The sequence below is a fragment of the Prionailurus bengalensis genome, chromosome C1 (genome assembly GCF_016509475.1).
Source record: "Prionailurus bengalensis isolate Pbe53 chromosome C1, Fcat_Pben_1.1_paternal_pri, whole genome shotgun sequence".
Lineage (NCBI taxonomy): Eukaryota > Metazoa > Chordata > Mammalia > Carnivora > Felidae > Prionailurus > Prionailurus bengalensis.
The window spans coordinates 41,693,300-41,710,678 of NC_057345.1; the positions used below are offsets into that span (position 1 = coordinate 41,693,300).

At 36.2% G+C, this 17,379-nt stretch overlaps 1 protein-coding gene and 1 pseudogene across 14 annotated transcripts in view; one reads left to right on the forward strand and one right to left on the reverse strand.

Moving 5' to 3' along the window:
* Positions 1–17,379, forward strand: part of OSBPL9 (oxysterol binding protein like 9) — a 199,457-nt gene that overhangs the window by 166,875 nt on the left and 15,203 nt on the right. For 10 of the 14 annotated variants that reach the window (XM_043578758.1, XM_043578759.1, XM_043578760.1 and 7 more), the window contains 4 exons: positions 2,135–2,225; positions 5,961–6,065; positions 11,365–11,524; positions 17,156–17,268. In XM_043578758.1, the coding sequence (XP_043434693.1) occupies positions 2,135–2,225; positions 5,961–6,065; positions 11,365–11,524; positions 17,156–17,268 (469 nt within the window). The remainder of the gene's footprint in view (positions 1–2,134; positions 2,226–5,960; positions 6,066–11,364; positions 11,525–17,155; positions 17,269–17,379) is intronic. The other 4 variants (XM_043578761.1, XM_043578763.1, XM_043578764.1 and 1 more) reach the window with 1 other exon arrangement.
* LOC122482166 lies at positions 2,398–4,333 on the reverse strand (annotated as a pseudogene).

Here is a 17,379-nt window from a genome sequence, read left to right on the forward strand (position 1 = left end):
CACTTCTAAAGCTCTGCTTTAGAATTTCTATAATTTCTATAGAATTAGAGTTTCTGTAATTTTCTGTAACAACAAGCAACAAAAGATATGTGGTACCTTTAATATCCATGCAAAAAAAAGTCTAAAAGTATCTTCTTTGGTTGACTAGCCTAATCTTTAGAACATTTCACCTGGAAAACAGATTACATTCAAAAGATAGAATTCTGCTGGTCCTTTTTCCCAAAGTTACTTCTTAGTTGCTTCAGTAATTTTTCTTATATAAAAGATGAGGATAATAAGGAGGTGACATATTCTCCTTCCCATGGATCACAGTATTAATGGCAAGATTTTGACTTTAAACCACTTGGAGTTCTTTGGAGAAAACCACTGGGTAAAAATGGAATTTATTCTAAGAACAGCTCCAGGACTTGTTGAGACACTTGTTATTATGTCCTGGTCCAGTATCTGAAAATAGAATCATAAAGTAATAAGCAGAAAGCCCCTATAGAACGTATAATCCAGCCATTTCTTCATTTTACAGACTGGGAAGGTGTGGACCACAGCAGATAAGAGACTTGCCAAATTCTTGGTAGAGGAAAGATTCTAAGGAATTAAAATTCTTAGTCTGTTTCTCTGCTTTTCCCAGTGCTTCAAAACCTTCTGTACTTCATTTTAGTGGGGTTTTATTATTAATGACTGTTTTCAGGGTCTCTTCTCTAAGTGTCCTTTATTTTTCCGTTAGAATATTTATGTTAGGTAAGCTATTGTAGTGACAAGCTTCAGAATTCTTATGTTCAAATCAGTTGATTTAAGAGATCTGACTTAATGCTTTTAAAATTTATGCAGAGAGGTAGTTTAAGAAAAAAAATTTTTGAACTTAGACATTAAATGAGAATGCGATAAAAACTGTCCCATTATCTCAGTTATTGCTAGGGGCTTCTAAATTTTTATGAATACTGTTGGAGCTCATTCATCAGTAAAGTATTTCTCTTCTGATTCTATTTTGATATTTTCTGTTATAAGCCCTAATATACATTTAAAATTTAGTTTTCTAGATCAAGGAAAGCTAAAGAACTGAAAATTTTATTTCTTGGGTTTTATCTGATGTGGTATTCTAAATGAGAGATCAAATTTAACTCTGACAAAGACCTTATTTTAATACCACCCACCTCCTCCAAATAAAAAAGCATCAGTAAACTATGGAGTCTGGTTTTTAAAATACCATCCTGCTGGCAGAATAATTTCTTGGCTTGAAATTAGAAACACCTAGACTTTTTTTTCCCTCTAAAATTATAACTACGTTTATTTTTTTTCTTCTAATCTTCAAAAAGGAAGGCTTTTTCCCTGCATCCCCCAATTAGAATATACATCTCTTTGCTTTTAATGACTGTAAAATTAGATGCTTATACTGTGTGTACACAGTATTAGAAGGTGGCAATAGTATGAGATGGAAAGATAAAATCCTAGTGGTACAAATAAATTTGCAAGTCGTAGTTTTTATATATATATATATATATATATATGTGTGTGTGTGTGTGTGTGTGTATAACTATATATACATATAACTATATACGTAACTATATATATAGTTATATATATATATAGTTATGTATATAGTTATATATATTTATATGTATATAACTATACATATAGTTATATAGTTACATAGTTATATATATTTATATATATAATTATACATAGTTATAGTTCTTATTTATATAGTGTTTATTAATATAGTTTAGTGTTTATTAATACCAAAGCAAGAGAGAGTTTCTCTATCTTTGATAGAGAAGCAGTATTTGTGGTGAACTGAGAATTAAGTGAGAAGCACTGAAATGAATTGAGAAGTTATTGCTGTAGCTTCCTGAAATTTTCCCACACCTTTTTACAACTCTATGCAAGTTTTTCCATTTTAGCTTTACCTATCTATATGACAGAGACTGTCATTTTCCTTCCTTACTACATTTTTGGTTTTTTAGGAAATTCTTCTGTTTTGTAAAAGTGTTTCATTTCTTCCTTGCATTTTGATCAGTGTATCTGTATAGCTACCCTCAGGACTTTGCTGTCAGAAATGTGGGCATTTCATACATTTGGGAGGGTCAGCACTGGGAAAGCATTTAATTAAAAATAACTGTACTGTGTTTCTTTATCTCAGAGTACTATTAATCCTGTGGATGCAATATATCAACCTAGTCCCTTGGAACCTGTGATCAACACAATGCCTACTCAGACTGTCTTACCTCCAGGTATGATATTTGGAAAGACATTTCACAGATTCATTGATTAGAAAAAACTTAATTTGTACGACTGTCATGGTAATCTTGAAGGGCTCATTTTTGGTTTTTTGGTAAGTAAAAGGAATCAAAGAAATGGTATAACAGAAAATGAAATAGAAAAAGATATATTTTGGTATTGGGCTTTTTTTTTTTTTGCTTTTCAAGGAACATTTAATAACAAGGTAGGTAACATACTTGTCTAACATGGTACCTTTAGATCATGGAAGCTAAAGCAAAACATCCTGTTCATTGGGTGAAAACAGCCTGCTTAATGGTGTACACTGCAGTGAAATTTAAATAATAATTTCAGAACTTCAAAATTTGAGTGTCAGTGTTCTCTTTTTCGTATGGGAAAGGAAAATGCTTTTGAAAATCATTTGAAGCTTGGATGAAAATTCCATAGCTACATTCTTAGGATCACTCTGTAGTCTTCATGATACAAATGACACAAGGGAAGCTTCAATTCAACCTTTTAGAGAAGACATTCCAGCTCGCATGATCTCATCAGCCAGGAGAATGTTGGTGGCAATCACAGTGCAGGAGTGAAGAAGCTGTTTCTTTACACAATAGTTATCCCATATGCCTACTTCAGCAGCTACCACTGGCTCACCTGTGTTCAAGTCCACACCTACAAGTTGACCTGATTCTGAATGTTCTGCTTGAACTTTAACTAGTGTTTCTTGAAGGTCAAAACCAGAATTCTGAGCAAGAACCTTGGGAATAATGAGTAATACATCAGCAAATGCTTGCACTCCAAGCTGGGCCCTGCCCTTTACACTGGGTGTATATTTAATCAAGGCTTCTGCCATTGCCACTTCCACTGCACCAGCACCTGGAACTACACAGCCATCATCAATAGCATTTTTAACAGCCCTCAAGCCATCTCTTATTGCATGAGTGAGTGCTTATTTGGTCCTTTGACCAATAATATGACAGAGCGAGGGTTGTTAACATTTCTCAATAAAGGTGAATTTCTCTTCTCCCAATGTATATTCATAGACAAGTCCTGCATGTCCCAAACAATCAGGATTTAGGTCATCAAAAGAATTTAGAGCTACTCCACCACAAGCAAGAGTCAGCCTTTCCATATTTCTCCTTTTAGCTCTCCGCAGAGTTACTATGCCTTCTTTTGCAAGAGCATCTAAGGAAAAGGGGTCAATTCCCTTTTGATTAATAACCACGAATCCTTTATCTGAATCACCACAGACTTTCTTTTTCAGTTCTATTATTTTTGTAACTCTATCTTCAATGAATTTTCTTTCAGCTTTTACAAGCTTCTCTCTCTCTTCTGCACTCTTGTAAAAAAAAGCCTGAATTCACTTCTGTTTTTTCATATTCTGATGACGCATTGCACGTGAGGATGTATGAATCTTCTACTCTTTTTTTTTTTTTCCATATCAGGATGCCGCACCCCATGGTCTAAAACAAGACCTCTGATTAAGCTTCTGTCAGTTTCAGATTTATGTTTTATCTCCATAATCTGAACCATGAAGAGGTCAATAGGTTCATCTTGTTTTTTTAATGGCCAAAATGGAATCCACCACAGCCTCTGTTAAGACATCAGCAAGTTCAGCATGCACTTTAGTACGTAGAGATGTTCTGGCCACATCTATAAGTGTTTCTCTGTCCATTTCTTTGCTTACTTTGACTTGTTCCAAAAACTGAAGTGCCTTTTCCTTTGCAGCTTCAAATCCTTCTGTTATTATTCTGGGATGAAGACCTTCAGAAATGTAGAGATCCGCCTGTTTCAGTAGTTCTCCAATGATTAGGACATTGGAAGTGGTACCATCACCAGTTATGTCATCCTGGGCTGTTGCTACTTTGGCTATGAAGGAGGCTGTTGGGTGTTGAATTTGCATTTCATGAAGCAGCACATTGCCATCTTTAGTAAGCTTGATGTCTTCAGCACCAGAAACAAGCATCTTCATGGTGCCTTTAGGCCCCAAGTTGGTCCTCAGCACATCCTGCAGTCCCCGGGCCGCGCTGATGTTGACCGCCAGTGCCGCCTGGGCTCCGGCTACCTCGGCCTTGGGGTTCAGGGTCTTAACAGCCGCCATAGCTAACCACCACAGGAAGAGGAGGAGACCCAGCGTGCGGAGTGCCTAAAGCCGGCTCATTGTGGCCTGGAGGCGCTACCCGCGTCTTCTCAGTATTGGGCTTTTAAAAATGTTTCTTTTATTTTTGAGAGAGAGGGAGGGCACAGGCAGGGGAGGGGCAGAGAGAGAGAAGGAGATACAGAATCTGAAACAGGCTTCAGGCTGTGAACTGTCAGCCCAGAACTCGACACAGGGCTCAAACCCACAAACTGAGATCATGACTGACCCAGAGTTGGACACTTAACTGACTGAGCCACCCAGGCACCCCAATATTGGGCTTTTTTAATACAGTGAAAGGGCTTTCAAAGAAAGAAGAAAAACATGATTACTAAGACTTGAGTTAGCTGGTGGGACAGAATCCTATGACTCAGGATTCATGCTACCAAAGAAAGCTTACTATACCTTGATATATACTTGAAGGTAATCCAGGAACTTTCTATTTGGGGGTATTCTTTATAGCTATGAAGAATACAAATGGTTTCTTCTTCATGGTGGATTCTATGGTAATAGAAGGGAAGAGTGAAATTTGTGATGCCTACTGATTATATAGACATGAATTTTTAAGTATAGAGTAAAAAAGAGTAATTTTTTTTTTGAACTGGCAAAAGAAGGCTTAGGGGCAACACCCAATGTATACCAATTCCTCCTGTTACCTTTTGTGGCATCCAACACTTTTGTGTTTTCAATGATTCAGTTAAGTCAGAAATTATAATGAAAAAAAAATCCCTTTAAAAATACTTCCAAGGGGGCGCCTGGGTGGCGCAGTCGGTTAAGCGTCCGACTTCGGCCAGGTCACGATCTCGCGGTCTGTGGGTTCGAGCCCCGCGTCAGGCTCTGGGCTGATGGCTCAGAACCTGGAGCCTGTTTCTGATTCTGTGTCCCCCTCTCTCTCTGCCCCTCCCTCGTTCATGCTCTGTCTCTCTCTGTCCCAAAAATAAATAAATGTTGAAAAAAAAAAATTAAAAAAAAAAAATACTTCCAAGTATGTGAAATCCTTTTGTGAATTTTTTTAATGTTTTTTTTTTTTTTTATTTTTGAGAGAGAGTGGGCACATGAGCAGGGAGGGGCAGAAAGAGGAGAGGGGAGAGAACCCCAAGCAGGCTCCATGCTTATTAGCACAGAGCCTGATGCAGGGCTCGAACTCACAAACTGTGAGATCATGACCTGAACCAAAATCAAGAGCCAAACGCTTAACTGAGCCACCCAGGCACCCCTGTGAATTTGACTCCTTAAGAGAATGAGTTTAAGTATCTTGTGGAGCTGAAGAGGAAGTACTGTGCCCCATTTTTAAATGATTTTATGTGGTTTGATGCTTAGAAAGACCTTATCATTAGAAGCATTTGCTAGTTTTACAGAGCATTTTTACTGAGGTATTGGCCTACCTTGACTAGTCTCTTGATATCTTGCCTAATGTCTTAGTACTGAGTAGCCTATCCTCATTGAGTTTAAAGGGGATTAAAGGTCATGAAGGAGTAGCATAGAATTTGACTTAATAGAAGACAGTTTCATAAATTCCTGATCTTTATGATTTTGAATTGCACACAGTTGCAGCTAACAGAGTTGTATTTGGCTTTTTCTCTAACTTATTTTATATGTTTAAATCTTCTAGAACCTGCTCAGTTGTGTAAGTCAGAGCAGCGTCCATCTTCCCTACCAGTTGGACCTGTATTAGCTACCTTGGGACATCATCAGACTCCAACACCAAATAGTACAGGTACAGATTTGTGTAACTTTCTTTTTTTTTAATGTTTATTTTTTGGAGTGTGCAAGTGGGGGAGGGTCAGAGAGAGGGGGACAGATGATCCAAAACAGGCTCTGCACTGACATCAGTAAGCCCGATGTGCGGCTCAAACTGACGAACCAAAAGATCATGACCTGAGCCGAAGTCAGAGACTCAACTGACTAAACCACCCAGGTGCCCCTGTATAATTTCTTTAATTCTCATAAAGCCCCATTAACATTTAAGATGTGTTTGATTGCTGATGGGAAAGAGAATGAAGAAATGTGTATTTGTATTGGAGCTATCCTAATTTTACCGTTACAGTTCTGTACATGAAGTAGTTAACTTTGTGATAGAGCTAGAAGCTTTAGTAATAATTGTATTTTACATAAAATATTCCAGGATTTTGTTTGTTAACCTTAAGAAAAGATTTATTTTGGAGCACCTGGGTGGCTCAGTTGGTTAAGCTTCTGATTCTTGATTTCCACTCAGGTCATGATCTCACAGTGAGTTCAAGCCCCGCATTGGGCTCTGTGCTGACAGTGTGGTGCCTGCTTGGGATTCTCTCTCCCTTTCTCTCTGACCTTCCCCTGCTCGCACATACTCTCTCTCTCTCTGTCTCTCTCAAGATAAATAAACTTTTTTTTTTAAAAGATTTATTCTGAAGATCTGTATTGGCTTTTTAAAAAATTTGCTCAAGTCAGATTTGTATACTTTATTATTGTAAAGAAATCAGTACGAAAATATAGAGAACAAAAGCTAAAAGTCCTCTTTATTCTTCCCTCTGTCATTTGCATGTATTTACACGTAATGCATGCATATATGTACACATATACCTGTATATGCCTTTATTTATTTATTTATTTATTCATTTATTCATTTATTTATTTTTTAGTTAAACTATTGTTTTACAATTTTTGAGTATAGTTGACAATGTTACATTAGTTTCAGGTGTGCAACTTAGTGATTTGACAGGCTTAAACATTATGCTGTGTTTCCCCAAGTGTAGCTACCACCTGTCCTGTTATATCACTATTACAATAGCATTGACTGTATTTCTAATGCTGTGCCTTTTATTCCTGTGGCTTATTAATTCCATAACTGGAAGTCTGTATTTCCCTCTCCACCCATTTTGCTTACCCACTCCCTTCCTGTCTGGCAACCATCAGTTTGTTCTCTGTATTTATAGGTCTGATCCTGCTTTTTGTTTGTTTATTCATTTGTGTTCTTTCTTTCTTTGTTTCTTTCTTTAAGATTGTGGCCACTTATGAATGGAGTCATGTGGTATTTGTCTTCCTTAGTTAGACTTGTTTCACTTAGCATAATACCCTCTAGGTTCATCCATGTTGTCTCAAATGGCAGTGTCATCCCTTTTATGTCTGTGTAATATTACTGTGTGTGTGTGTGTGTGTGTGTGTGTGTGTATCACATTTTCTTTCTTTATTCACCTAATAATGGACACTTAGGTTGCTTTCATATCTTGGCTATTGAAAATAATGCTGCAGTGGGCATGAGAGTGCATGTATCTTTTTGAATTAGTGTTACCATTTTCAACACTTGTTATTTCTTGTCATTTTGACTTTAGCCATTCTGTCTGGTATAAGGTGATATTGTGGCCTTTGATTTGCATTTCAGTTATTTGTGATGTTGAGCATCTTTTTTGCCTGTTGGCTATCTGTATGTCTTCTTTGGAAAAATGTTTATTCAGGTCCTCTGCCCCTTTTTAAATCCAATTATTTGGGGTTTGGTGTTGAGTTGTGTAAGTTCTTTATATATTTTGGATATTAACCCCTTATCGGATAGGTCATTTGCAAATATCTTCTCCCATTCAGCAGGTTGTCTTTTTGTTTTGTCAAAAGTTTCCTTTGCTATGCAAAACTTTCTATTTTTAGGGGTGCCTGAGTGGCTTAGTGTCAGACTCTTGATTTCAGCTCAGATATTGATTTCTCAGGGTTGTGAGTTCAAGCCCCACATTGGACTCCATGCTGGGCATGAAGCCTACTTAAAAAACAACAACAACAACAACAACTTTTTATTTTGATGTAGTCCCAATAGTTTATTTTTGCTTTTGTCTCCCTTGCCTCAGGAGACATCTAGAAAAATGTGCTACAGCCAATATCAGAGAAATTACTTGCCAGTGTTTTCTTCTAGAATTTTTATGATTTCAAGTCTCACATTTAGGTTTTTAATCCATTTTTTAGTCTTTTTTTATGTACAGTGTTAGAACATGGTACCGTTTCATTCTTTTACATGCAGCTGTCCAGTTTTCCCACCACCATGTATTGAAAAGACTGTCTTTTCCTCATTGTATATTCTTGCCTCTCTTCCTTTGTCTTTGTCATGGATTAATTGACCATATAATGGACTTATTTCTGGGATCTCTGTTCTGTTCCACTCATCTGTCTGTCTATTTTGTGCTAGTAACATACTGTTTTGATTACTGCAGCTTCGTAGTACATTTTGAAATCTGGTATTGTAATACCTCTACTTTGTTCTTCTTTCTCAGGACTTGCTTTGGCTATTCAGGGTCTTCTGTGGTTCCATACAGAGTTTAGTATTATTTGCTTTAGTTTTGTGAAAATATTTTGTATATTCTTATTGCTGTTTTTGTTTTAACCTGAATTGAGATCATGCATTTCTGTGACTTTCTCTTTTCATTTAACAGAGAACACTTAAACAACCTTCTATGTTCATACAGTTAGATACATACAATGTTCTTTTTATGGCTGCCTGACCACATATTGTTTTTCCACTGATGGACATTTAGGTTGTTTCCAGTATTTTCCTATCTATAAGCAGTAGTACTTCAGTGAATATCCTTGTGCAGCCACTTTTGGTACATACGTTTTTTTTTTTTTTTAAGGAAGATTTATCATTCTTTCACATATTTGTCATCTCACAGGCAAAAAAGGGTACTTCATTTTAATTTGCATTCTCTTTATTTAGACTTATGGTCATTATTCTTTCTGTAATTTACAGAGTTGCTGTCAGTGTTAGTATTAAATTTAGTTCTTATTTTGAAACTGATTAGTTGTATATTGAGGTGCTTGTTGAACCAAACTCAAAGGAGAACTAAGTGCTTTTGTCCCTATTATAACTTGAGGAAGTAGAAGATAAGCCCCTGTTTGTTGCTCCACAGATTTCTTTCCTGGGCAGAACTTTTCCTTGGTAATAATGAAAAATTACCTTGTGACTTTAGTCCATTTTGAAATTTGAATTAGTAAAGATGCTGATGCTGTTACTTTGTTCTTTAATATTTAATAGCATGAGCAGCTCTCTCCTGAATTTTGAAAGAAAGAAAGCAAAACTAACTCCTCTTATTTGAAGCTCTTGGGAAAATGCTGATAAGCAATTTGAGTAATGAGGTTGAAATGTTTGCCCAACTTTTTTCTGTATTTCATTACTTTTATCTTCCTTTTTTGTTCGTTTTAAAAACAGTACCTGTGTTTTCTTGTGTTTTTATAAGAAAGGATACTCTGGTTTCTCTTTAGGTCATATAAATCTTTTGCCTTTTACTAAAAAAAGGATTATGTCAGAGTTTTGAAACAGCCAAAATAGGTTTATTTGAAGATATGTAAAATTCGTTACAAACTTTAAAAAAGTGAGCACTCTTCCTATGTACATTCACTTTAGCATAATTACTTAATAAATAATAATTTAGGATACATTGTTTCAGATGACATTTTTAAAATATAGCATTTTAGAGTAGGTAGATTTAAAGAAATTTTGGAAATTAAATTAACATATGATTTATATCCTGTTTGATTTTTCAACCTAATTTCTTCATCTTCTCCACCTAAGTCTTTCCCCAATACAAAAAAGAAATAAGGTAATAACAACTGAGAAAAGAAATAATATTGTTTGTTCTCATAAGGAAAACTCCGTTCTTTTGTTTGCATTTCCCAAATTCATTTTCTTCTTTGGACACGTTTTCAATTGTGTGATCATCTGGAGTGTTTGCATGTTACTTAATCATTTTTGATTCCTGGGTGGGTTGATTGTTTTTCCTATTTTAGTAAAAGAAAGTCTCTTTCCCATCTTATTGCTGCTATTGCAGGGGGCAGAGAGGAAGAACTTAAAGTTATTTGCTAAGATGAACTATTTTTGGAATCTACAATAAGATTACCTTTTTGGGGTTCCAAACTCTTTGTTATGTTCTTAAAAATATCTTGGGATGCCTGGGTGGCTCAGTCGGTTAAGCGTCCGACTTCGGCTCAGGTCATGATCTCGCGGTCCGTGAGTTCGAGCCCCGCGTCGGGCTCTGTGCTAACAGCTTGGAGCCTGGAGCCTGCTTCGGATTCTGTCTCTCCCTCTCTCTCTGACCCTCCCCCCCGTTCATGCTCTGTCTCTCTCTGTCTCAAAAATAAATAAACGTTAAAAAAAAAAATTAAAAAAAATATCTTTGTGAACATGGCAACTAAATGTAGCAGATGAATTTGCTTTTTAATCTGTAGCAGTTTAGCATACATTGCCTGAAAGCCTTTAGATGCTCTGTAAACGCTTGTTAAATTAATATCTCAGTAGTCCTCCATTATTTGATACTTTTATTGTTTTACTTTGTTACTTAGACAATCCAGTGATCACAGAGATTAAATAGTAGTAGTCTTCTTTCTGTGGATCTCTGTTAACTTCCATTTCCTTAGACTGTTTAGGAATAGAAAAATGTTCCTCCTAGTCCTTTCCTTTTCCACATTCTTCTCACAGTAGACCTCTGTTTTTCTCTGCCCCCGAGTCCCAGGCACCTGATTTTTGACCTGGGTAGGAAAGAAGTAAGGAGTTTGGATGGTGAGTGCTGGGGCTTTGTGCGGCACTTGTGTGTTTTCATGTGACTGCCAAAGCAGTGACTGATGTGAATATGATATTCTGGATAGCATTTTAACATTCATGTGGCCTTTAGTATTCTTTCCATATGCGTTCTCATTGTCTCACTGCTGCACTTTTTAAATACCTGGATCTGCAGTATAAAGTAGGAGCCCTGGCTTGTATCTTTTGTGGGACTTCTGACCCCAGAACTCACACACTGAGATTATAATCAAAAGAGCTCCCTAATTATAAATAATTATGGAGTGGGAACATAGCAATTTTTCGTTTAAAAGGCTGTGTCCCCTTCTATAATATGATTTGCCTTTGTCTAATTTAAATAGTGATTTTCTTTAAAAATAATGTAGGGACTTCTACCAACTTAACTTTTTCTTGATTTTAGGAAAGTCTGCTTTGACTCCATCTCCCTAATTCCCCCCCCCCCCCCCGTTACCAGCATTGTCTTCCAATTTAAAATGTTTTAATTTCCTAGGCAGTGGGCACTCACCACCTAGTAGCAGTTTGACTTCTCCAAGCCATGTCAACTTGTCTCCAAATACTGTCCCCGAGTTCTCTTATTCTAGCAGCGAAGATGAATTCTATGATGCTGATGAATTTCATCAAAGTGGCTCATCCCCAAAGCGCTTAATAGAGTAAGTAAATGAACTATGTGTTTAAGTGACTCTTTTGATTTTAAAAATTAATTTGATTTTGAGACTGCTGTTAATGATGGACTCCCTTACAAGTTATTAGACTGGTGTTGACATACTCCCTTATAAGCTTATTTTTGGTTATTGAGCAAAGCCATTTCTGTGAGAATGTTGATTTTACTTTTGATTTAATTCAAATGGAAAAAAAAAAAAAACACATCAGCTCAAGTAATATGCCAGTATTGTTCATTAAACTCTAGGCATTATTTCTATAGCACCTATGTTCTATAGAACATTAGGAGAGAGTTAAAGGAGAGTGAGAAAGCTAGCAAGTATTATACAAATAAGAGGTTACTGTTACTTGTTTTGTATTAGAGTGGAGATATTAAATACCTATAAGCCAGGCACTATACAAGTGGAGGGAATGATCTAGGGGTTAAAAAAGACCTAGTTCCTGCCTTCAGGGAACTTAGAGTTTGTTGGGAGATCAAACAGATAGTTATAATCCAGTGGGATACATGCTATGGTAAGAATAATCAAAGGCCATGGGAGCCTTTTGAAGTCCTTAGAAGTAAGGGAAGGATTCACAGAGGTGGCAGGGGGCGTGATTCTAGGTAAGAATGGGAGTGAGTAGGAAGAAGGGATGTGGCGGTGATGAAGGGGAAATAGAAATATTTTCATGGAGGTAGAACCCTATTAAGGCAGGCCAATAGCTACACAAAGGGAGGGGAGTTGAGTTTCTTGGCGGAAACTATAAATTGTTGAGTGTGACTGGAGCATAAGTTGTCTTAAAAAAGGATACAGAAATGGTTGACAAGGGCCAGGTCATTTAAGACTCCTTTAGCCTTGGGTGCCTGGGTGACCCCATTGATTGATGGTTGAGCGTCCAACTCTTGATTTTTGATTCAGGTCATGATCCCACGGTGGTGGGGTTGAGCCCACATCGGGATCTGCACTTAGCGTGGAGCCTGCTTAAGATTCTCCCTCCCCCTCTGCACCTCTTCCCCACTTGAGCACTCTTTCAGAAAAAAAAATAAATAAAAGGCAAAAAAAAAAGACTCCTTTAGCCTTTTATAAATTTTGAACATTTTCTCACAAAAAAATAGCCGTTACTGGTCAGGTCTGCATTTTAGAAAAATAGATTTGCCTAGATTGTTTATAGAATTGAATGAAGTGGGGCTGCATTACAGGTAGGAAGATCAGCGTAAACCAGGTAGTAAGTTGAGAAATGTTGATAGCTTTAGCTAAGGTACTAGCATGGAAATGAGGGAAACATGTGTATTCCAGAGACATTAAGCAGGCAGATTTTAATAGATATTAATGATAGAGTTTCCCTCATTAGAAAATATTTGTCCTTTTTTATACTATTGAAAAAGCTAGTTAGGTATGTTCCATTGCACAGACAAGGCTTTTTAGGTGTAAAGTCATTTATCTGATAGCTGATAAGCAAAATATGCCCTATTGGCATATAGGTTGCTATTGTTAAGACTTTGGATTCTGGAATCTCAGAAAGAAATAGGTTCTAAATCTGTTTTGCTTTTAAGGTGTGTAGTCTTGGTCAAGTTATTTACCTGTGTAATCCTCAGTTACCTCATTTGTAAAATGAGGTTAATAATAGTTTCAACTTCAAGGTGTCATTGTGAACATTTAAATGAGAATAGTGTCAGTCAAGTGCTTAATAAAGTATCTGGCATGTAATAAGCACTCAAATATATAGAAAAAAATTAATATTTATTTGCTTTAATGTTACTTATGTTTATTGTAGATATAGTTGGCTTAGTTGTTGGGTATTGTTTCTGATTCTGCTTTTTCAGGACTTGGTACTATTGTTAGAGCTTGGCATTTGCTTTGTAGAAAGTACAAATTTGGAAATAATTATATGTGAATCTGTAAGCCCAGTACCATCAGCCAGTCCTTAAGCCTCAAACTTTGTTTCCTTTTAATAAATACTGTGTAGGACTCTAGTTTTCTTTTTTTTATTTTATTTTATTGAAATCTTTTTTTTTTTTTTTTTTATGCTTATTTTTGAGAGAGAGGGAGAGAGAGAGACAAAACATGAGCCAGGGAAGGGCTCAGGGAGCACAGAATCTGAAGCAGGCTCCAGGCTCTGTGCTCTCAGCACAGAACCCAACGCAGGGCTTGAACTCATGAACCAGGAGATCATAACCTGAGCCAAAATCAGACACTTAACCGGCTGAGCCACCCAGGCACCCCAGGACTCTACTTTTCTCAAGTGTACACATGAACTGAAAAATACAGTATTCGTATATAATTTCATCATAACTGCTCAAAATCTCAAAACTTTTAAGGAAAATGATTATTGGTTCAGGAAGTTTTATGTCTTAGTGGATCAGATTCAGCTTTTTAATGTGGGAAAAGTGAAATCTCTGTGATATAAGTAAACACATACAGTTAAGACATGAGACTAAAGGAAAAGAGGTTTGAACCCACAGCTCAAGGCCAGGTTAGCAGAAAGACTTGGTTTAGTATCTTTTTTTTAGTGTTGTATGTGGAGAAATAAACTATTGAGAAACCATTATAAGCAGTTTGCCAGTAGGGATTTCACTTTAATTTTAAAATTGTTTTTTTTATGATAGTGGAGGAAAATTCCAAAGTAAACTGATTTGTGATGTTTTTAAGTAAGTTTCCTTTAAACAGAATTAAGGACAATCTTACATCAAAAATTTGGTATTACTTTAAACAAAGTACAGTTGAATATCAAAATGGACGACTCTATTCTCTAGAAGCATATAACTGTATTCAGTTAGTTTGTAGTATGTGGTTAACTTCCTTTTAACAATACTGATAGTCTCCGGCTATCAGTTTCAAGGGGTTCTCCTGAAATTTTTATGAGGTAGGAAATTTTAAAATACTTAACTGTTGTACCTGTAATGGGCATATTTAGAAAATCACCTGTAGGGTCATAGGCTTTTCTTTTTTCTTCTTCTTATAAGCTTCTGTGCTCTCCTGGTACCCATTGCATGACAAATACACAGTTTATGAACCTCCCATTTGAAAGGATCCAGAGTTAAATTCTGTGTCCTGCTAGCCCACTGGGTTCCTTTTCTCCCTCAATTTTATGCTCTCCTTATATGCCCTAATGTGGATTCCCAAACTGGTAGGCCTACAGATGTTTTATTTGGCCAGCAAAGTGTTTGTTGACTTTTTTTTTTTTTTTTTTTTTTTGGAGGGGTGGGGTGTGTTGTTTTTTAAATGGGGCTTTAAATCCCTGCAAATTGAGTGCGTTGGCCCCAGGTTTATATTGCCTTGTAACCTAGCCCTGTCCATGTATTTATGTTCTCTGCCTGACCTTGGTAGGCATTGAGTGTGTGACACTTGCTGGTCATCAGCTCCTACTATTTGTTTTCTAACTCAGGTCTAAACAGTTTTTCTGTCTCTCACTGAAGGAAGAGAACTTAAAAGCTTAAGTCTTCTCACTGTTCACTTTCTGAAGAACTGTAGTAATGATAGTTACTGTGTGAACTCTGTTTTCGAGCAGTATGGTTGTACACAGTTATAAACTAGATTAAAGTGCATGTTGGAAAGAACTTGTGCTAGGAGCCAGATGTGCATTTGAAACAGCTCCACTGCTTACCAGCTGTGTGACCCCAGGTCAGTCACTGAACCTCTGGGCTGAGCATCCATGCATGATGAGAATAATCCTGTCTACTTTGTAGGATTGTTATGGAGGTTCGATTGTTATGGAGATAAACACAGCATTTGGCAGATGCCTAGGTACTCAGGAAGACTTTGGATTCTGTTACTATAATGCAATTCAGTACTTTACATTATTTGCTTTAGTTTATGATATTATCATTAGATATTTATACAAGTTAGCCTGTTGCAGATAAACGTTTCCTGTATGCATATGATTTTTGTCAATATTGCTGTTATTTTTTAACTGTATTCTTTAAATTCTTTGTCCTGATTGAAGTAAATTATGAAATGGATAAATTAGAATTTATACCATTTAAAAAAATTTGAGCTTTATTGAGCATTTCATTTGGCCCAGACATGGTTTCTAACCTGAGTAAGAAAGAAAAGCCCAGCATAAATCTGACCTTTGGAATTGCACCTAAAATAAAGTACGTGTTTTAAAGAATTCGGGGGTTTTTTGATCAATTGATTTAAAAGATTGACTCTATTTTAATGATGTATCAAAGAGCCACAAAACATTTTGAAGATAATTTTCATGCAGCTCCTTTATTTAATGATAATTTGATTTCTCTTACCTAGGTCTTTTACTCATATTTTCCATTGGCTCTCAAAACTGGTGAGGTAGACATTAGTTACAGTACCTTGTGATGTATACTACTAAATTATCAAAGAAGCAATATTTAGTTACCTAAGGATTTTTGAAAAGTAGATCAAAAGGAGGTAAGTAACCAGGACAAACTATGTCTAAATTAGAATATACATTGTTCTAATACTCTAATATTAGATTTTTCTAATATTCTAATGTTCTAATATAGGCAGAGTACATAGGATTTTTAGGGTAGTGAAACTATTCTCTACAGCACTACAGTTATGAATACTTATCATCATCCATTTGTCAAAATTCATAGAAAGTACATCACCAGGAGTGAACCCTAATGTAAACGGTGGATTTTGAGTCAGAGAATGATGTGCCAGTGTAGGTTTATAAGTTGTTCCAAGTGTATCACTCTGGTGTGGGATGTTGGTAGTATGGGAGGGAGGTTGTGCATGTGTGGGCAAAGGGGCACATGGGAATTCTGTACTTTCTGCTCAGTTTTGCTGTGAAGAACTGCTTCTGAAAACTAGAAAGCTTATTATTAAATTAAAAAAAAATTGAAGGTAAGTAATTAGGGCAAACTATGTTTAAATTAGAATATATAATATGTTTTGCACCCATAAATGTGTAACAAGACTGATTATGTGTGTACTATTTTATAAATAGTATCTGCAGTGTAAAAATTTTGGTTTTCTTTTTATATTTAATAAGTAAACTGTAGGCCCTGATTATTTTATTAATATACAACTAATCCTGGGTAAGTTGTAATCACAGGTGTAACAGTATAATAGAGGAAGCTTTCCTTAGACCCTGTTAACCAGCTCATAATTCCAGTTACCATAAATTTACTTGTAAAAAATAATATGCTTTTTTATTTTTTAATTTCAAATACAGTTTTTAAGGGACTGGGAAGAGTGTTATGTACTAGCGTGGGCTTTTATCAGAGGATCTCAAAAATATAGACAAAGCATCTTTCTGAGACTAAGTAATACACTTGCAAGTTTTGAGGTTCTGAAAATTGTTGCAGAGAATTATAGGTAACTTTATGCAAAGTAACACAATAAGAAAGTGAACTCTAGTTTTAAACTTAGATGCAGAGGCAAAAATCTTACTAATTTTTGATGACTTTTCAGCATGGCTTGGTTGACCACACACTATGCAAAAACTACAAGATAAGAAACCTAGTCGTCACACTTTACAGTCATGAGGGTGACAGAGAAAGAGTTGGAAAGTGTGTGTGTATGACCAGCTAACTGTAAGTCTAGCTTATTTCTGTCACCTATCTGCCTCTATTGGTTTTAGGTAGCTTTATAGGTTAATGTCTTACTATGATTCTAAATTGCTTTCTTAAAAGCTTATGGATGTGATTACTGTTTTTTTAGTTCCTCTGGATCTGCCTCAGTCTTGACACACAGCAGCTCAGGAAATAGTCTCAAGCGCCCTGATACCACAGAGTCACTTAATTCTTCCATGTCCAATGGAACAAGTGATGCTGGTAAGTAGCCTTGGAGGATTTAACTTTTTCTTAAAACTGTTTGAAAGAAAGATTTGTAACACTGGTAGCATCACAGATTGGCCCAGTTTAACACTGGTCTAAGCAGATCTG